This window comes from Corvus moneduloides, chromosome 16, assembly GCF_009650955.1.
Source record: "Corvus moneduloides isolate bCorMon1 chromosome 16, bCorMon1.pri, whole genome shotgun sequence".
In the NCBI taxonomy this organism is placed as follows: Eukaryota; Metazoa; Chordata; class Aves; order Passeriformes; family Corvidae; genus Corvus; species Corvus moneduloides.
The window spans coordinates 1,171,432-1,192,752 of NC_045491.1; the positions used below are offsets into that span (position 1 = coordinate 1,171,432).

Consider the following 21,321-nt stretch of genomic DNA (forward strand, 5'->3'; position numbering starts at 1 on the left):
TGCTGGGGGCCAGGCAAAGGGCAGGGTGACCACACAGGCTACCCCAAAAAACAGCCAGGGTCAATAAAATAAACTTTCCCAGGCAGCTGCTTCCCCTCAACACACCTCTGTAATACAGAGCAGGCTGGGGAAAAAATAACTTCTTCCACATGAAACCCCAAGTCCCCAGGGAGTCACTGCTACTCCAGTGCAAGAAAGAGAGCGGAGCCTCCACCTGCTGTTTGCCGTTTATTTTAGCAGAGAGGAAAATAACATGGACAAGAGGCATTTTGCATAACTTAACAGAAAACAACACTTTTCCTCCACTCTTTGCAGATCAACAGGCAAAAGCATTTCCTACACATGGCTATTTTTGGGTGCTAACAGTTTGGTGTATTGGTAAAATCATGGGCTTCCTCTAACACGCTGTGATAGTCGATCTGAAATCCAAAGCCAGACTCAGGCTTGGGGGCTCCTTTGCTGTTGAATGTAGCTCCTGTCAGTGCTGAGTGCCAGGTTCATCCCCACCACACTCCCAGGAGGGATTTTGCAGCCAGGGACTGGCTGGGGATCCAAGCAGCTCCAAGGCTCTCCCAACCCATGCCATGCCCTGACTGCTCTTGCCTGGCACAGCTGGAGAGGTGACCCAAAATGAAGGGGGGTGTGGGCAGCACCAGCAGCCTCAGTCCAGGGCCAGTGAGGGAATCTTGCAGACGAAGGGGAAGGCTCTGCCACAGGCGTTGTCATTCCAGGAGCGCAGTGCTACCCCCCAAAAAACAAGGCATTAGCTGAAAAAAGGCAAAAGGAGGGAACCCTGCACTGCCCTTGGGACCAGGACCCCCTGCCATTGTGGGAGGCTTTCTCTGGATGTGCTCCCATTTGTGCCACTCACAGTCATGCTTCCTTCCAGCATCCCCCTCCCCATCTGGGGGATGTGGGAGGGGAGGCCGGGCCCCAGCTTGGACTCGGTAGTGGAGGGGCAGCTGCAAACGCAGTCCTGTACCCCCAAAATTATCAGCAGGCTGCCCGTGGACAGGACATTCAGGTACAGCTGGGGGGTCTGGACACACCTGGCTGGTGAAATGGGATTTTTGCACAGGCAGGGTCTTGTCCCACTTCAGGGAGATGCCCTGGCCCCAGCATGGGAGAGAAAAGCTGGCAAACCAATGAGTGTTTCCACGGGTTTCCCGTGTGGGAGGGGAAATGGGAAAATCTGACCTTCGACTAAATTTGGTAATTCTTCAAGGCAGCTGATGCTCCTGTCCTGCTGCTAATATGGGAGAGGGAGATGGGCTGGGAGCAGAGGGAAAATGAGTATGTGTGCATGTATGTACATGGTGAAAGGGAAAATACACCTTTTCACTGTAAAGAAAAAAGAAAATAATACTAAAAAATTAAAATGCAAATCCTCTGCCTGCCAGCAACCTCTTCAGAAAAGCAGGAGCCACGGTGGATTGAATTTATTGACATGCAAATAACACTGAGGGTGCCCTGGGCACTCACCGCTGCTGTGCCTGTACCAGATCTGCACGCAGTCCTCCTCCTCCGGGATGGAGTGGATCCCATCGTCAGGCTGGCTGCCATCCCAGTAGTGGTAGTCGTAGGAGGAGCCATCTGTCCACTCAAAGTGACCCTCCTGGCATGAGACCAGTGGAGAAAGGCCGTCTGCAGAGGGTGGGAGGCCTACTCCCATGTAGTCCCCACCCCATTCCCAGTGAAACACAGCCCAGGGACATGGGGAGAGACTGTCACCACTCAGCAAAGGCCAAACAGCTCCTTTGGGTTTTACAACTGGAAACTTGCCAAGAACAGCCCCAGATTTTGAAGTGCTCTCACCAGGGGAAGCCCAGAAATTAAATCTGTGTATTTTTTAACACCCCCACCCAGTTCTGTGTTCCTTGTCCTCTTCATTTTCCATTCCTTTTCCAGTATCTACAAAAAATTTGCTGACAAGAGACTGTTCTCCTGATGGTCTCCATTTTTCTTTCTAACATATTAGACTATATATTTCCAACATGTCAGCTTTCAAAAGTCACAGAGTATCACAAGAGGGCAATGGAATTTGGTGATTTTTGACACTGAAGACCTTTTCAGTTTATTTGCTCTTCTTAGACCAGCAGAACAATACTCTTTCTGTTAATCCAGTAATAAAACGTGGTATGAATAATTACTGATTAATCTACTAATTCTAGTAAGACTTCTCTTTTAAAAGCAGACTGGAATGGGTGAAATGACAACTTTCTCTCCGTGCTGCACCACAGACTCTGTGCCACCTCCTGATTAAAGAGGGTATAAGGGACAAAGAAGAAAACACAGAGAGGTGACTTTTTCAAAGCCATTTCCCACATGGCTACAGGGAGTTCCCACCTGCCGAAGGTCGTTGAGCCCCGTCCAGATGTCGGTGGGGATGCCGGGCACGCGGCTGTTCACCAGGTCGTACACAAAGACGTTTTCTTCCCAGCTGGCAAACAGAGTGATACGGGGCCATCAAGAGATGTGTCAGCAAATGGTCAGGCGTGTCCCTAAGCGTTCCCCCTACCACAGGACCCGGGGCCAAATGGGTCCCCCTCTTACTGCTGGCGATTACTTTCCTGGGTCTGTGCAAGAGGAGCGTAGTGTTGGTGAGAGCTGGGGGAGAGGGCATAGGGAAAAACCCTGTGTAATTGCGTTGTACTTCTATCCCTTTTTCAAGAGTGAAAAACACAGTTTGGGGAAACTTAGGGAGTATTATGCCAGTTTTCCTGCCAATCCAGGAATAGGCACTTATTTTCTATGTCGCCTTTGTGTGACCAGTGCACCAGACTTGACTGGGCCGCTGCTGCAGAGGGATTTGTAGGCTGGAACATGAGCCTGCAGCTCACACAGAGGTTGTGCTGAGGGAATGGGACTTTGCCCCCAATTTCCTCCCTCCCCAGGCTGTGTCAGTGTGGGATGACATGTTTCTGCACACCTCACCTGTGGATGGAGGCCAGCTTGGCTGATCTGATGCCAATGGAGAACTCGGCGCAGTAGAGGTCAGCTTCAGCCCAGGTTTTATTGACGGGGAAGTACCGGTAACAGTGACCCTCGTACTCTGTCCAGAAGAGTGGGCAGGAGTAGGCGTGGACAGGCTCGGGCATGGCTGGGGGCAGAGCACAGGACATCCAGCAGCTGGTGGTGAGACAGCTTGGCCGGACAGCTGAGCAGGTGGTGGAGGCAGCAGTGCCCAGCCCTGCTCCCCCACCTCAGCCAGGCAAATAACCACCAAACGCATGCAGGGAAAACCCAACTGATGCAGGAGACGTGCAAAAGTTTGCAAAAGTCAAAACACATTTAGAACAAGTTGTGGGTTCCTCAATTCTAGCATTTGTCTAAACCAGGAAGGGCATTCCAAGCCAGTCTGACATCACTTTGGGTAGAGGATGCTTAAAATAAAGGCACCGACATTTGCTACTGGGAAAACCAAGATAAGGGTTCCTCTCTCCTCTATCAGCAGCAGCAGAGCCGCCGTGCTGGGATGGGGGCTGACAGCCAGGGCTGCAGGGCCATGGCCGTGTTCTGCCCTCCTGCAAGGACAGCCTGCAGCTCCTCCCTCCAAGGAACCCCCCCATGCCCTGTGGCTGGGCTGGGATGCAGCCGTGCACGTAGGCACTGGATCCCAGCCCCAGGAGCAGCCGGCCAGGCGCGCGTGCCGCCGGCAGCGGTGCCAGCCTATCTGCCTCCCGCCAACAGATAAGAGCCGGGGCCACGCAGCTGCTCCTCCTCCCCTGCCGCTTGTCAGCACAGTGGGGAAGTTGCCCCAAAAGAGGCCGTTGTGGGGGCAGCACGTCCTTCTGCAGCCTTTGCAGTTGCCGCTGTCGCAACACGGCAGCGGCATTAACACCTTGCTCCAACCTCCTCCATGTCCTGCTCCCCCTCCTGTGGGGAGGATGCAGCACTCAGGAGCCTCAAATCTTGGGGCACATAGACTTAACTCTCTCAGCTGCTGGTTTGTGAATGTGGGGGAACTGCCAGCTCCCCCTGAGCCAGCTCCCACATCGCCACGGAGTCGTGGTCCGGGGTCAGGGCTGCTGTCGAAGCGAGTGGGGCAGTGGGCAGGGTGGGTGTGCAGGGGGTGCTGGCAGACGTCAGATGCCATCAGACTATCCAAGCAGGTAACAGGCTCAAGCCCAGAGAGGTCAGGGTGGTGCCTCCGGTACTGAGGGGCCGGGGGAATGGCTTTCCCCAAGGGTGGGAAGAGCAAAACCCTGCCAACAGCAGCGAGGGATGTGGCTGTGGCAAGGGAAGCAACAGTGTGGAGAAAAAGAGAGGCAAGGTGAATCCAAAGCAGCTGTTGTGAGCATTCATAGAGCCAAATCCCTCTCTGTGCCAGTGCTGGCAGCTCTGGGTGGTAATTTCATCTTTCATCAGCTCTTTCCACATGGGGATCTCTGAGTGCTCTACAAACAGCCGCCAGCCAGCCCACAGGTCCCTGCTGTCACACCCCCCCAGGAGACAAACTGCAAATGCAAAGTCTTTTTTTCCTCCTGAGCAAGGCCAAGTCAACTGCCAAGCCCTGTGGGGGTGTCACCCCATCAACCTGCCTTGGGACCCCCAGCCATCCCTGCAGAGGAGCTGAGACTGGGGGCAGCTCTGCACCCTACAGCAACAAACCCCTGAGGGGCTCAAGGGGCTCTCCCATCCTCATCAGCACTAATTATGGGCTATGGGGGAAAAAGATAAGGCCTGCTGAGCTGGAAGAGCTTTTGGGGAGAGTGGGTAAGATGCAGCCAGCTCTGGGGTGGTGCAGAGTTCAGCTCTGTGAGTCACACCTGGCCATACTTGCACTGGGAAAAACCTTAGAACAGCCCTAGGAAATGCAAATTATTTTACTGTAGCAATAGAGCTGGACCAGGAACTCCAAGAGCTGATGTGATTCCTGGGAGCCAAGCCCCCCTCCCCCCATGATGCTGGCCAGGGTTCCCTGTCTCCCCCAAAACCAAAGCAGAACAAGGGAAGAGGGTCAAACCTACAGTATGAGGCTTCAGCTTTACAACCAGGTCACAGGTGAGGCATGTACCCCCATTAAGGACAGGGCTGGGACCTGGTCCTGGCTTGCAGAAACTCCAGGTTACTGTTCCTTCCTGCCGAGGACAGCCTAGAGGTCTGTGCCAGACAGGCACCACCAGCTGCCCCAGCAACTGGGATTTTATTATAGTGCCTTGACAAAATCCTCACCTCTGTCAGCGTGGTGGCAAAATTCACAGGGCTTAAGCCAGCAGCATCCCCAGCAAACGGAGCATTCACTCCTGAGTGCTAATTGCAGTGGGTGTCCCAGTGTCCTGGCTCAAAGCCAGCCCATGGGCACCCCAATTGCCAGGGAAAATCACCCTCATGTTTGTTCAGAGCAGCTGAAACCGAGTCAGAAACTGAGACAGTCCTTCTTTGTTATTCCATACTGGTTCCCATTAGGTAGCATTAATTTGACGAGCTTCAGTGAACCAGAGGTGCCTGAAGGAATTTAAGGTTAAATATACCAAAAAGGAAAATATGGGAGGTCAGCTTTTAATTAGCATCTTTTCTGTTAGGTCAGGATCAGAGGCTTTGGCTGTCTCTTTGGAGGAGAACTACTGGTCCCAGTTTTTCAGGCAGGAACAACCACGGGAGCTGCTTTATTTGGAAGATTTGTAGCAGAAAGATCATAAGAAATCTGATGTAGGATTGTGAGTACAGGGGCTTACTCATGGCTCTCCAGGAAAGCCTCGCAACCCAAGCCAGCAGCTGTGTGTGGTATTTTCATCTAGAAGGGGACAGGGGAAGCATTTGGGGGCTTTTTAGACCCGATCCTCACTTCTAAGCACACCAGCAAAACATCACCCTGGCAGCATCAGCTCCTCCACACTGGGCAGGAGCAGCACAGCCAGTGCCTGCAGGATGGCAGGTCAGTCCATCCCTTTGTCTCCAAATTCCTGGTGAAAAATGATGGCAAGAATCCTTTCTCCCTTTGCTTATTTACAGTGCAGCAGTTTTAAGGGCAGGACCATGTTTTAATGCAGCACCAGCAAAATAGATGTCCAGACTTGGCTGAGGATAAGATTCAGATCAAGCAGCTGTTACTAACTCAGAAAAGCTGGAAAACAAATATTTGGGGTCACAAATAAAGTTTTGTGCTCTCTGCATTTGTGTCAGTGCCAAATTGGAGCTTTTTTATTTATTTAGTGTAGAACCACCAGAAAAAACACTTATCAAAATCTTACAGAAGCTGGCACTGCTCTGCCAAAAAAGTTTCACTTCCCCAACTGGCCTATTTCCAACTAGAAATAATTAACTGAGAAAATCCTAGCCAGTTTCACAAGGGTTTCTTTTCATTTCAGGATGCTACTGGGAAAAAACCTACCACCAGCTGCATGACTCCCCATGGACTCAGCTGGTGAAGAGCAGGTTTACCCCTGAAAACTTCATCCCAAGGAGCAATGCTGCCTCACTTCCAGGGATTTGTAGGTTTGAGATGCGAAATCTGGGGCTAGGACAAGGCTGGCAAGAGATGCCCAGGCAAGGAGGGCTCCTGAGGGGCTGCAGCTCTGTCAAAGAGTTTTGGACAGCAGACCAGCTCAGGTCAGTGCTGGCAGCGGACGCTCTTCTTGTTGCAGAGCATCAAAGAGCTCCATTTCATGAACAGCTGACAGCTTTCCTCAAACCTTAGAGGTGCTAGGAGACACCCCCCTTGGAACATCCATAAGCTAATGCTGCCATCTGACCTGAAAAGGCAAGTGAACCTCTTCAGCTCCTGGCAAGCAGCTGGGTTTGGAGAGTGTCCATCAACGCCCCACAGGCTCATCTGAAATTAATGTCAACGGATAAGAGCTGAGGAGATCCCAGTCATGTGGAAGTCTGGGTCCTTCCCAGAGCAGAGCCCCTCCACCGGGATCTGAGGGCTGTGGTGGTGAGAGTGAGGGATGGGCAGTGCTCCCAGCTGGCAGAGCTGGGGCTCAGCACCAGGACCCTGGTGCTCACCAACACCGAGCCACCTCTCACCAGCTCAGGCCACGGGGAGGGCCAGCAGCAGGGCTTTACCCAGGGCTGGCACTGCTGGAGCTCTGGGGAGTGAGAGGGGATGGGTGAGACAACAGGGCTGGGACAGGGGACCCCCAGAACCCACCCCCAGGATGACTTCAGCAGGAACTGCCTGTGGCTAAGCTGGGGTGAGCCAGATGTCCATCCCACCACATCCTCTTGTTATAAACATAGATTATAATATTGGCTTCTCGCAAAGTATAAAGGTAGGTACTATATAATGTTAGAAATGCTTTTTTGCTGTGTGGATGTAGTTTTCTCTCTTTTTAGCAAGAATGTTAGCAAGTGTGAGCAAGTAAGAGAACCTCCAACAGAGGATGAGGCCCGAGAAGCTGCTGATCAACGCTTTGTCCAGAGAACAAAAGGGCCCAAAGGCTGCTCCGCCCGGAGAACGGGCGGCCAGGAGGGTCCGAGAGCCGCTATCACCGCTCTGCCCGGGGGGCAAAGAGGCCCAAAGCTGCAATCAGCCCTGACTGTCTGGAGAATTAAGAGATCCACCCTACCATCGACTCTTACCTAGCGGGCTCAACCCCAAGAATCAAAAGAAATAAAACCACAAGGTTTTATAGCATGCTCTAAAAAGGCGGACCCAAGGAGTGGCCATGCAGAACAGCTCCGGGAAAAGTTTGAATATGAACAGAGAACAGACAGTAAAAATGGTATAAAAAGGACTCACCTCGGGCATCAGGTGTGCTCTTGGCAGAGCGCCACGGCACCCGGCCGTTATCCCTTTGCTTTATTTTATGTGTCTCTTATTGTGTTTTTATTAAACTTTTTAAATTCTCACAGGAGAGTGAACCTCGTTTTTCACACTATTGAGTAAACGCACAGAATAAGCATTTAAACAGGGGGGTTGGTGGGCAGGAGCATGTGGCAGGGGCTAAGACAGTGCTGCTGTGTGATGTTGGGGTGCCTCAACTCACCCACGGCTTTAGAAGCAAGTCCTCAAGCCCTGACATTATAGTCAGCATGGACAAACAATGCCACCTTCATGTTACTTGCAATATTTGTCTTTCATTAACAGATGAAAGAGCCTCACACTGAGCACCCACCTTCGAAGGAAGCGATGAGGAGGACTCTGGTCTCCGTGTATCTGGGGGTTGTTTGGAGCTGCAGGGGATGGTATGTCCACTGATGGACACGAATCTCATAACTGGGCAATAGTTTACACACCCAGAAGTGTTTTTAAGGCACATGTCACAAGTTTCCAAGTAAAATATTAAACATCAGTTGAAGCGCATTGCGAGGGACATCCTCTCACACCGAGGGCTTCGCTTTTTCAAATTCTTTAATGAAACCAAGCTGGTTTTACCACTTCAAATCCTCTGCCAGGTATGTTTGGAGTTGTGAGGCTACAGCCAATACTGGCAGCAGCACGCCTGCAGCTGGCACTGACAGATAGGAGTTATCTTGCAGAGCTTTTCCCTCCTTAATTAGTTTTGGCAAAGCTCCCACAGATTAGGCGTCTGGCAGGAAAGCCAGGCTTGTATCGATCCCTTTTCTCACGATCTCACTGCACAGCACTTAAGGACTCCCTTTCCACTCACAGTCCCAATAAACCTAAAAGGGTTCAAACAAACTTGGAGCAGCAACTCTCACTTGCACCAACGGCGTGAAAAAGTTTGGAAGAAACCTAAGTGACATACAGCAGCAGCTCGGAGCAAAGAAGGGGAATAAGGGAGAATCCCGTATTTGTTGCACACGCAGTTAAGTGTGAATAAACGAGGAGCCCCGATGGCCCTCGGCCTGTCCGGCGGGGCCGCATGGCCACAGCCCCGCACCCTTCGTGTGCGTGCCCGGCGCAGCGGCTCCGAGCCACGGCAGCGCCTGCTGCCAAAGACCACAGAGCTGACCCGACACACCGAAACAAAGCCATCCCGGAGACCTTTGGCATCCCGAGGAGAAGGACCGCAGTTGCCCTTGGCACGTCCCCATGGTGAAGAAGAAAGCTGATTTCAAAGAAAGTCAGGGATTTCTGGAGCGGCCGGAGAAGGGGGAAGCCAGCTGCCGGCCCTGCGGGAGGCACACACGCTCCTTCCCCACGGCCACCATGGCCGACTAAATCCCCGCGGCCACCGCCGAGCACCCACCTTGGCTGATCTTGATGTTGGTCTGGGGGAAGGCCTGGGCGGCCAGCAGGGCGGCGGCCAGCAGCGCGCACACCGCCCGCTGCCCGCTGCCCATGGCCGGAGCGCCGGGCACCGCCTGCGCTGCCGGCTCCGCCGCGAGGCCCGTCGGGCGCGGGGGTCGCGCCGGGCTCGGGGGTCCCGTCGGGCGTGCGGGTTCCGGGGAGGTCCGGCCGGCGCTGGGGTCGCGTTCGGGCCGGGCCCCGCGGGTTCTGGGGCGGCGGCCGGGCGGGGCGGATATAGGGGCCGCGCTGCCCCCTCCCCCGAGCGGCGGCTCCTCCGCAGCCCGCCCCCGGCCCCGCTCAGCGCATCCCCGAGGGGGCCCGCACCCGGGGCGCTGCCCCAGCCCGCCCCCGGCCCCGCTCAGCGCATCCCCGAGGGGGCCCGCACCCGGGGCGCTGCCCCAGCCCGCCCCCGGCCCCGCTCAGCGCATCCCCGAGGGGGCCCGCACCCGGGGCGCTGCCCCAGCCCGCCCCCGGCCCCGCTCAGCGCATCCCCGAGGGGGCCCGCACCCGGGGCGCTGCCCCAGCCCGCCCCCGGCCCCGCTCAGCGCATCCCCGAGGGGGCCCGCACCCGGGGCGCTGCCCCAGCCCGCCCCCGGCCCCGCTCAGCGCATCCCCGAGGGGCCGGGGCTCCGTGCGCTGCCCGCAGCCCGGCTCGGGCGGACGCTGCTCGCCCAGAGCTGCTGTCACCCCCCGGGGCCGCAGGCCAGCACGGACATCATCCCTGCTCGCCCCGCCAGGTGCATCCCGAGGGGGTTCAGTGTCCCCATCCCGCAGCGCCCCTCGGGTGCGGGCGGAGGAGGCCGGGGCAGCCCCTCAGGCCGGGGGTGACAGCCGGGACCCCGCTGCGGGCAGGGCCCGGGGGACGGCGGCGAAGGGCGAGGGCCGTGCTGGCACCGGGGAGAGGCGGCCACGGCAGGGAGGGCACCTGGGGAGGGAGGCAGGGGAGAAGCTCCGGAGCTGCAGGGCAGTGGGGTTTGACACGTCCGAGCCCCTTGAGTGGTGCTTTTTTTTTGGTTTGGTTTGGTTTCGGGGGGGTGGGGTTTGTTGGGTTTTTCCCTGTGTTTGGTTTGGGGTTTTTTTCCCAGAGCAAGGCAATGCTCTGACACACTTCAACAGCCTGGAGCAGGGAACCCCCAGCTGTGCCCGGGGCTCCCAGGCTGCTTCAGGAATTCACTCCGTGCCCATCTGCCAGGTCCGTGCTGGGTCCACGCCGTCACGTAACAGCAGAAAACCTGACATGATACAGCACTCTGTACCAATCCAGCACGTCTCCTTCCTGTGGTCAGCATTTTGTTAGACATTAACTTCAGATTTTTAAAAATACTGTATAAAGTCCTCTTATATCTGTTGCACTCGTAAGGGAAATAGTACAGGCACAAATACTATAGAATTTTGTGGTCCTGCTCCATTTCCAATTTATGCCTTAAATCAGGGCTGAAGGAACTGCTTAGGATCACTCTCAATGCTGTTCCCTTTTTATTCTTAGCTACAGATTAAAATTTTCAGCATTTTCAACCCATTTTTAGAGATTCAAGTATAAACAATTTGGGGTGACACCAAGCTTTCAGTACAGTAAAACATCCAGACTTACTCCAGAGACAGTAACTCATTCAATCAACTTTTCTATATTAAGTTTTCTTTGTATTAAATAAAGCCTTCTAAGAACATCCCCCCGCCCCCTCCCATACATTGATCTGAAATTATTAGGCTCAAGGAAAAGCTGACTGCTACGAAAGACCACTAAAAATGAAGGAGCTGGGATTATTAGAAGTCAAGGCATGCCTCCTCCCTTCTTTCCTGTGTGCCATCCTGAGATAAAGCCAGCGTTATAAACAACTTTCAGCAAACTATGGAACAAAAATCTTTGAGCATATTAATCTACTCCCAAAGCACAAATACTCATGTTAAAGAGGGAGCAGAGATCCTGAATAATTTTTATCCTGGTTTCTAACAGCCCGACTCATGGCAGCAGCATCCCCCCCAGCACAGCTGAGCCCCCCGTGCTACCCCTGAGCCCCAGCCCTGAGCCTGGCACAGCAGCTGGGCACCAGCTTCGCTCCCAGCACTGGGACAGCACAAGCACGTTGTGCACGCAGTGCCAGCTGGAGCTGCAGCTGCACTTTGGGTTACCTTCCAACTCCACCAAACATGAGATGTGCTTCACCTGCTGGGTGCAGCCCCAGGAGCACGGCCACAGTCCATCCCTCCTGCTCCTCTCCCTCCCACGCTGTGTTCTGTTCGCTCTGCAGGCCAGCAGCTCCCCAGTATGCTTCTGTTCTGCTCTCACTGACCTTTCCTCTGGGCTCCATCACCAGTTTTTGGCATCCTGTGAACACAACTGTTCCTCCCTGTGGAACAGACACCTCACGACTTCAAGGACAGACTCGGGCAAGAGTGCCTTCTGTTCACATTTTGTCCCCAGTGTTGAGCAAAGCATGTGGCTGGGCTCAGGCCAGCTCTCACGGATGTCCTGAGCTCATTCTGCTGTCCACAGGCCCCACATGGAAGAATATTAATGTCAACCACAGAAATTGCTGAAACCACAGCCCCTTGCCTGAGCCTTCTTGAGTTACGGGAAGAGTTCAGCCTCCTACAGCACGTGTTTGCCCAGGACTCCCTGTGACTTTTTGATGAGACAAACCAGGAGGAAGCCAGAGAAGAGAGATTTGCCATCGACTTTGCTGCAGGACAGAGAGGAAATTGCACCTCGCAGAGAGGCAGGTTAGAATCGATAGCCAGCACACCCCAGTATGCTGGGAAAGAGAACGCCCAGCCCTGCAGGCACCACTGCCCCGCTGCTGTGTGCTGCTCACACAGAGCAGCTGTGCTGGAGAGCAGCAGGGAGCCAGGTGCCATGGGCAAAGTGCTGAAGGGATGCTGATACCGGAGCTACAACACACACCTTCCCTGGAGCAGGAGCACCTGGACAGCAGCAGGGATTATTGACCCACACACTGACACCTGCCAAAACAAGCACTGAGCTTTTCTGGTTTGTGTTTTTTTTGGTGTGGTTGGGTTTTCTGTTTTGTTTTGCTTTTTAAGACTCACCTGTCCCTAACTGTAGCAGCTAAATAACAAATGGGTGAAATAGGCATATGTATTTTTTTCTTCCTTTTTAAAAATCAAAATATTAAAAGCACAGGAGGTAGTGGGGTTTCCTTTTGGGCTTCATTTAATAAAAAGAGGAGGGAGATGAGTGCTGCCCATCCTCCCACATGCCAGCTCTGGAGTTTCACAGGTCCAACCCACAGGGTGCTGGGTGGGCTTGGGCTGGGAACCACCATGGCCAGACCAAGGCATCCAGCTCGCTCTCCAGACCAACCTCCAGCAGCAGGTGCCCAGTTTCTCTCAAACTGCTCCCAGTTCACCTGCAGTGAGTAACAATGGGGTAACTGCCAACACTTTGGCTTTTTTTCTGCCATAAGCATAACTGAAGGAGCTCAACACAAAGGTGAATTCAACAAGTATCACCCCAATCTCTGTGGCACAATTAAATAGAATTTTATTTTCAATAAATATACAATCTGCATCATACCAGACAACACACTGTGGAAAAATAAAATGTGCAGAAGCAACCAACAGGACAGCTTGACTGTAGCTAAGTTCACTTGGTGACCTGAAGAACTACCTGGGTAAACACACACAACACAGAAAGAGCCACTGCAGTCTGTGAGAGAATTAAAATTGTGTTTTCTGGGTCTTCTTAACCGCCAAAGTCCCTGGAGCAGGTTTCTTTTGCACAGCACAGGTTTGAAAGGACACGAGCTGGTTTTCCCAGTACAAATGCTATTGGAAATGTCGATTTTGCTATATCATCACTGAATCTACTACGCACACAGACTGCTATCGAGACTGGCAGGTCACCGCTGCCGGGACACGGGATCCGTCCGACGCGGGGCCACACGCGTGTCCCGGCACACAAACGCACACACTAACAGCAGCTTAACTCTGTTAAAACTAGTACAAGGACAAAACTGGACTCAGAATCGATTTCACCACAGGTTCTACCATTTAAAAAAATATTCTAGCCTAATTACCACGTTCACCAATGAGAGCACACGGGTACTTTATATGTCCGAGAGGATGAGCCATGGATTTGGACTGGAAGGACAGCAGAGGCAGCTCCCAGCTCCTCCGCCCACTCCGTGCTCACCACGGCACGTCCACGCACAGCCCGTGCCGCCCGGCGCCGCGCTCCTCCCGCGGGGCGCAAACAGCTCAGCGGTGCCGGGGGCAAGCAGCCAGAGCTCCGGCCCCAGGGGAACAGCCAGGACCCAGCGGGACGTGGGTCACCGAGGCCAGCACGGCCGGCTGGGTGCTGGCAGCCGCGTTAATCCGACGGAGCTGCCGTGGGGTGCGTGTACGGTGTGAGGTGGGGTGTTTCAGTCGTTGGTTTATTTTTTATCTCGTCCGCCCGCTCGCTCTGGCTGCCGTCGGTTTCCCACCTCATGTCACCTCCAGGGAGGCGGGCGAGACGCGGTCGCACTCCTCGCGGGAGCGCAGGCTGTGCCACTGCTCCACGGCCGTGCGGTGCGCGTTCAGCATGCGGCGCCAGTGGTTGGACTCGGGCGCGCCTGTCGAGTACTGCCCGATCACAATTCTCCCAATGAAGTCGTTGCTGCTCTTCACGTTGTGCCCGTACACTGGGGAGAGCAGAAACAGAGAGGGGTCAAGGCAAAAGCACCGCTCGTTCACCCAGAGCCCTGCCCCGGGAACCCGAATGTCCTACAAACGTCCACCCGCACCCGGTGCCAGATGCCAGCATTTTTGGTATGTAACTCGGCATCCGAAAAATGTTAAACAGGGGCATGGAAGGAATAAAATAAGCTGTACTACAGCCAAATACAATTCAAATAAATAAGACACAACTGCACAGTTACCACGGTATTTAGCATGAATAGGTAAAGTAGAATCATAAAATGATTTGGGTTGGAAGGGACCACAAAGATCATCCTGTTCCAACCCCTCTGCCACAGGCAGGGACACCTTTCACTAGAGCAGGTTGCTCAAAGTCCTGTCCAGCCTGGCCTTGAAGGAGAATTGCATCATGTAAAGAAGTGCCAAAAGCTCTACCTGGGCATCATGAAATCACAAAAGCAGCCCAGCAGCTTGACCCTGGGGAAATGCAGATGATCTCAAACTGTCCTCCTCCACATGCACATCACACAAACCACTCCAGTGCTAATCAACAGCCTTCCCTGCTCAGAGACAGGAATTACACACGTCCAGGCTGTCAGGAGGATGTTTACACAGAAACTATTTGCCATAATTATCACTGCAGCTACTTGTTAAATGTCCAGGAAAGCAACTGAGGGAGAGACATCAACCCAACACCCTGTCCTTTGGATTAGCCCAGTCTCCTGGAACAAAAGGTCGCAGCCAGCAGCAAACCCTAATGAAGGGCCTGATCCCGGGAAAGGCTGAACGCTCCCACCAGACCGGAGCAGGAGCACTTTGTGTGCTGCAAACTGAAGCCCTGCCTCATTAGAAAGTTGAAACGAAGTCTTTGCAAGCTGAAGCCAGGATATCCACAGGCACTGCCCGGAATATTAAGGATTAAAAAATCTCCTCAGGAAAGAGAGGGATTTTTAAGGACAAATGTCTACAGGAGCTCCAAATCCAGCTGGGCTTGTGCAGCAAGAGCATGTTCAGCCTGGCACAGAGCCTCTGCCAGCAGCACCACCTCTCCAGGGCTGCTGAAAACCAGCACTGGCAGCAAAACCACGTCTGAGATCCCCATGGCATCACCCCGATGCTGTGCACAGCCTCCCAGGCAGGCAGGACACCGGGCACAACGTGCTCAGCCTCACTTTTGAGCACACACCTTTGTCAAGGCTGTGCATTTCCTATTATAACACACACCCCCCCAGCTGATTAGCATTACTTTAACCTGTCCCTCTGCCATCTCCACACTCTGCAAAGGCTGGTTCCTCACCTCTGTACCAGTCTGGGATCTTGCTCTGGGTGACTCAGGCACCACCTGCCAGCGCAATCCTAAAATCAAGCAGTGCCAGGTTACATCTCACTTTATCCCTTCTGACAGCTCTGACACACACAGTTTATGGGCAGAGATGCTTCTGCTCACCAAATTACCCGTGGGTATTTTAGGTGACAGCAAACCTTCAAATGCCCAAGTAATTTGTTCAAATAATTGCTCTGAAAACCTACCCTGCAGCTCAGAGCCCTGTAAGTCTATCTTCAAACGACACTTAGAAATGATTTGGGGTTCACCACCCCAGCAGGAAGACTGCACCTCTTCTGCCTGCCACCATCAGTTATCTAGGGCTGGTGCCATCAGGACGTGTTGTCAAGGGGCCAGGCTGGTGTTTTTTGGGAAGGCCACCTTCTGAGGAGGCAGTGAGGAATTCTAAGCCATCCGTCTCCAAGTAGTACACAGCTTGTCAGGGTTATTAACGAGTTCTCCTACAAGGCAATGGATCATGAGTGTAGCTAGCTATACTAAATGTTTTGCTATGATTTATTAGCCTACAGAAATCAAATACTGTGATGAAACCACGTAAAAATACCCCAAAACCAAAATTTTCAATAAGGTGTTTTTTCCCTTTTTTTTGTTTTGTTTTTGGGGGGGGGGGGGGTTTGTTTGTTTTTGGGGTTTTTTTTGTTTTCACTCTTTTTTTCCAGAATTAAAGAAGATGAAGCCTAATCCTGGGAGACAGTACCAAGTAAATTTAAACCAAGAAGTCTTGCAGGCCATCAATTAATCACAGGATAAATTAACAGTGGAGAAGTACCCCAGGCATACTGATTCTTCAAAAATACTCCATGCCAGGACTGTAAAACAAGCAGGTGTGCTATCTAAGGGCACCTGTTATTCTACTGTTGATCCAAGTATTTTGAATTCTTGTAATGCAATTTGCTAATCTCATTGTGTCAGGTAATTAGCATGCTGAGTCCTTTGGGGTATTAATGGGCTAATTATACAAGCATTGTTGCTTCTATCATTAACTACTGCAGATAGCACAGAGACTTACTGCTGAAGAACAGGGAAGACATTTTCCAAGGCCAAATGCTTACTCACACACAGACCATAAGAGGTAGCACTAGACTGACCTTAGGTCTACAAACTCACAGCTTCACCACAGCTCTCAAAAGCTGAGAGGTCTTTATGTACCAAAAATTCAGCTTTACCCGTCAGTTCAGAAGCCCTTTAAACTCAAGGACATGCCTCTCTGGGAGGCTAACTGCTGTGTTCCACTGCTAAACACCAGGATTTGCTGAGCAATCTGCTGGTGGCTGAGTTGCACCAAGCTCTGGAACGGGCCTTAGCCGAGAAGGGGCTGGAGTTGGCATTCTTTGCTCACACTCAGGAGCATTTTCCCTGTTGCTGCCACCAGTACTTCCAAGACCAGCTTGGAAAAGAGAACTGGAGGAGCCCACAGTCCCAGGTGAGCAGCTGGAAGCAGAGACTGGTGCTCGCCTCGCCCAGGGCTCCCGTGCTGACACAGAGAGGAGGAGCAGCTCCCCGGTCCTGCGGCTGCAGCGAGCACTTCTCCAATAGGGGAGGAAGCCTTTCCTCGAGCACCACCAAGCACAGCCACTGCTGCACCGTTTGCACTCAGGTCTGACACTCAGCCTGCTCCACAGCCCTGCAGAGCAGTACCAGCACTCCTCAGTACAGACCCAGACCCCTGGGGACCCTCACGGACCCACCGGGACTGCGGGTGCTCAGGCACCACCCCACAACCACAGCTGCCCAAGGCACTCCGCTGCGGGGCTGGCCCTGCCCTGGTGCAAGGTGACCTCCTGGTGCAGCAGTGCCCGTGGGGAGACCCGGGAGCCCCTCGGAGCAGGAAAGCCCCGCAGGAGAGCTGGGGCAGCAGGAGCAGACAGGAGCCTGCGCCAGAGCCCTCTGCTTCTGCACACAGACGCACACAGTGGCACACGTACCACGGCTGCATTCCCACCTGCACGGAGCCAGTTCCACACAAACCCACACCTTCAGCCGTGGGAGGGGGTTAAAAGCTCCTGCTCTTTCCTTCCAGCTCGTTCCACAACAGGCAAAGGTGGAGAAGCTCCATGGGCAGCAGTAGAGCACTGTGCCACACACTGAGTCCAGGTGTCTCTACAAGTGGACTGAGCTGTGTTCCCTGATGTATGAACATCTCCTGACAGAGTCTGAAAGGAGCTCATAGTAAATTTCAGATTGAATTTGCCCTTGGCCACAAAAACAGCGACTCCATGGAGCTGCTCCACAGCAGAAAATTAAGTAATTAACATTTGGGATTTTCAGACTGACCCAGACTCTGGTTATGAACAGGTAGATGCTGCTTTCCATTTAAGAAGCATATTTTCCTGACAGAAACTACACCCCTGAGCTCATGAGCTCTTTTTCCACCGTTGCAGTAATTTACACAATAGCAACATCCATTTCTAGGCAAACACAGAGCAAAAAGCAATTAAAGAAGCAGAGGTCAAACCAATTCATTCTGCAGCTGCTCTTCACTGAGGGACACATTTGGAAACAGAAAGGCTTCTTAAAAAGACATTCTTTATAATAGAAATGCTGAAATACAGAAGAAAATTGTGTTCACTTATGTCCATTAAAAGGGTCAAATTCTTGAGGACAAGGTACATGAGGTAAATAAAACATTTTCATGTGATGGGCTTATTGATGCCGTGCTCCTAAATGATCCATATCCAACAGATGGGGGCCTGGGTGCCACATGAAATGTTTCTTTGGGGTAGGGTCCCCTGTACCCCACAGGGGTCCTGCACAGGGGGGAAGGCTGAGACCCCCAGGCTGGCTGCCTGTCCCTGCAGGGCTGGGGGCATGGCCATGCCAGGCACTGCACAGCCCAGAGCTGCTGCCCAGCAGGGCAGCACCTTCCAGGGGATGCACTGGGCCTTGGAGCTCCAACACCTGGCTCTGGGGACAGCTCCAGCCTGAGCTCTCCCTGTCTCCTACCAACCTCAGTCACGTGGAATCACTTTTTGCCGGTCATCTCTTTTCCATGTCACTATGAAATTAAGCCATGGGGCTGCCTGGGTGGCATCTGCCCTGGCACCAGATGCAGCCAAAATGCCTTTTACCTTTCCCTCTCCTTTGCCTCTACACTGAGGCTTGCACACTGAGTAGCTGTGCAGAGCACGACCGCACATCACTGTCATCCATGAGTTATGTGCAACAGTAAAATTGAAGCTGGGATTTCAGAGACTAACTCATCCTTTGATTGAACACACTAGCATCCTTGGAACGACCAGGGAGGAGCACTAACTCAGACAATTTCCTTAAGCCAGCTTGAAGGTTATCAGTATCATTTACGGGATGGGGACAAGCTTGAGCCTTGCAGCTGGGGCCACGAAACATCTGCATCTGCTGCAAACGCTGTGCCAGGTGTGCTGAGCAGTTACTCAGCAGTTCCTGAGCAGTTCAGGCTGCGCTGCACCTCCCCGCACGGCCACAGAGCGCCTCTGCTGCTGCCTCTCCAGGAGGAACAGCAGGGCAATCTCAGCGTTCTGCAACAGCAGAGAGCTCCACCACAAATCATTAACTCCTCTTCAGTCACCTACACCGTCACCTGCAACGCAGTTAGAACCATTTAACTCAGAGAAAAGAAAAATTTGCAAGAACATGCCCAAGGCTGTACACAGGCAAGTGAGGGGCAGAGGCCCCCTGAGGACACAGGTCTAATGGGACCGTGTGGTCAGCCTGGCAGAAGCACAACCCTGTTGGCACTGACCATCAACACCTCCTGCACTTCCCATTCAGCCTCAGCACTTGGCAAGGTCTCAGAAAGTGCTCCCTTCACATACCTGCCCGCTCAGGCAGGCAGTGCCTCACCCCAGCCTGGGCAGGCAGGAGCCAGTGGCCAGGAGCCAGTGGCCAGCACTGCCTCAGCCAGTGAGGCTGAGCTGCCAGGCTAAGTAGGACTGAAAACTGCCTCTGAACTGCTTGACATCAATATTAAAAGGCTGTTTAGCACAAAGAGGAGCTACGAGGAGCAGCAGCAGCCAGGCTAATGATGCACACTGAGAAGGTCACAGGCACGGCCCAAATCCTGCCCCTTGCTCCTCGAGCATGGCCGGTCATATTTAGTGGAGAGGAGAGAAAAGCACGGGAGAAGATGCCGTGGTTTCCCCTTTATCAGTTTAATCTCCATCAGGCTCTGATGTGCACACTGAACTCTCCTTCCTTCCAGCCTTTCCTCTGTGTGACCGCTCCCTGCAGCGGCTGCACCTGCCCAGCTCCAGAGGGAACTGGAACTGCTGGGGTACACGGCCACGCACAGACCCAGCTCCAGCTGCTGCTCCATGGGAAGGTGCCACCACACCAGGAGACTCTCTGAAACCTCTACAAGGGCAGCCCCTGTGCTCTGCCTGGGGCAGCCAGGGAAGGGGACCCTGCACGTGCACCCCAAACCCGGCGTCTCCCGAGTCAGGGTCTGCTCTCAGACAGGGAGAGGAAAGTCCTGCAGCAGACAGCCGGGATCCAGGGTGCAGGGAAAGTGCCAGTGAGCGAGTGTGCCTTGCAGAGATCTCGAGGGAATGCAGGGATGACACCTCATGAAATTACCTCATCAGGAGAAACTGGAATTATGGGCTGGATGCATCTATCACAACAGCCCAGAGGATACTGAAAAGGAGTATCTATGGCTGGCTTTTCCCACCTCCAATCCCTCTTTTTTGAAAATTGCACCTTAATTCTCTGCACTATGAGCCCCAGATCCAACAAGGCACACAGATGACCTCGTGCACATTTACACACCTCACAGGGAGAGGCTCCAGCACCAGTGCCATGCAGCACCTGCACAGGCAGGCAGGGACAGCCACGCAGGGGAGGCAGCCTCTGCCTGCACCATCATCCATCTCCTGTGACAGCCACGGGGCCAGGCACAGGCATTCCACTTCCAGACACTGCCCTGCCACCCACAGCAGCTCCCGCCACCGAGACTTTTCTTCATTTGATACACAGGCAGATTATGGCCCTGCAAGATGTTTGAACAATTCCTTTCACTACAGCGTGAGCCAAACAAGATGAAGGGCTGAGGGCAGGAGAGCCATGGCACTGCTTTAATCAAGGTGCTTGGCAAAAGGAGCAAGCACCCATCATCAGCCTGGAGAAAGGAGGGTTTGCTCCTTTCTTTAGGAGAGAAAGATTCCCAAAAAATTCCAGAGAACTCCAGGACAGGCAGTTTCTGCCACATCTGCTGCAGTACATTTATTAACTAAGTCAGGCCACTTCATGAATTTAATTTTGCCTTCTAAGCAAGCAACAGATCGGATCAGGAAGCATCAGCATCTTGTTGCTCTCACCCTGATTAATGGCATCTCACTCCTCCTCGTTAAAGCAGTCAGTCTGCTGCAAAAAGCCAAATCCATCCCCAGAGCATCTTCCCTGAGTGACCCCAAAACAGGACCCCACTCAGCATCTCCACCTGCTCCGGGCTGACCAACAGCACCTGCCATGGGGACCAGGAGTCACAGAGGGGGACTGAGAATGGAGAGCAGTGGGGCCCTTCCTCCTCCCAGAGGGGATTTGCACATCGTACCCGCTGTGAGGAGGCTCTGCCAGGCAGGCTGGGCTCCAGGGCTCGCCCCTGCCAGCACATCTCCCCGAGCCCCTCTCCCAGGGTCCTCACAGGACCTGCTGGGCCCCCTCGAGTGGCCACTGGCCCTGGAGCAAGGGCTGGCAGGGCAGGAGGCACCAGCCAGGAGCTCACTGCTCCCCCAGACCTGGGCATGGACCATATGGTGTCTGCTGCATAAATGAATGAAGAGTTTTATAATGCCAGACACAAAGGCCAAATTCTGATCCAAGTTAAACAGGTATAAATCCCCAGAAAACACTGTGCTGACATCAGTGGGTTTTTCCATTTTTTCTCATTTGGCTAAGATAGGATTACACAGGTTTAACCGGGGATTAGATTTTGCTTCTCAGCTCCAGATATGGGAAATACACAGACAGTCCAATACTTCCAAAAGACACAAGATGACAAGAAACAATTTTCTAGCAATGAGTTGCCTAATTATCTGTCCATCTAAGAGATGTTATGGTGCCCAACCTGATAGTATTTCAAAACAGAAACCACTTCCTCCTCCTTCATTCCAGCATGGGAAAAAAACAGTTTAATTTGACTCATATATTAGAGAAGATTTCTTCCCTATATCTGTCTGCAAAAGACAAAGTGCCTGAATGTTTGTTGGGTTTTCTTGTGGGA

At 53.2% G+C, this 21,321-nt stretch overlaps 2 protein-coding genes across 2 annotated transcripts in view; both read right to left on the minus strand.

The window, feature by feature from the left end:
* Positions 1 to 215: 215 nt before the first annotated feature.
* On the minus strand, positions 216 to 9,229 carry CLEC19A (C-type lectin domain containing 19A). Its single transcript, XM_032126123.1, has 5 exons — positions 9,102 to 9,229; positions 2,935 to 3,100; positions 2,347 to 2,440; positions 1,483 to 1,615; positions 216 to 741 (listed from the first exon to the last, which is right to left on the minus strand). The coding sequence occupies exons 1-5, from the start codon at positions 9,193 to 9,195 to the stop codon at positions 662 to 664; spliced, it is 567 nt and encodes a 188-aa protein (XP_031982014.1). The 5' UTR covers positions 9,196 to 9,229; the 3' UTR covers positions 216 to 661.
* A 3,389-nt stretch (positions 9,230 to 12,618) lies between these two features.
* SYT17 (synaptotagmin 17) overlaps positions 12,619 to 21,321 on the minus strand; it is a 34,940-nt gene continuing 26,237 nt past the window's right edge. Inside the window, exon 8 of the mRNA XM_032126121.1 lies at positions 12,619 to 13,785. Coding sequence (XP_031982012.1) covers positions 13,589 to 13,785 — 197 coding nt within the window. The 3' untranslated portion in view covers positions 12,619 to 13,588. The remainder of the gene's footprint in view (positions 13,786 to 21,321) is intronic.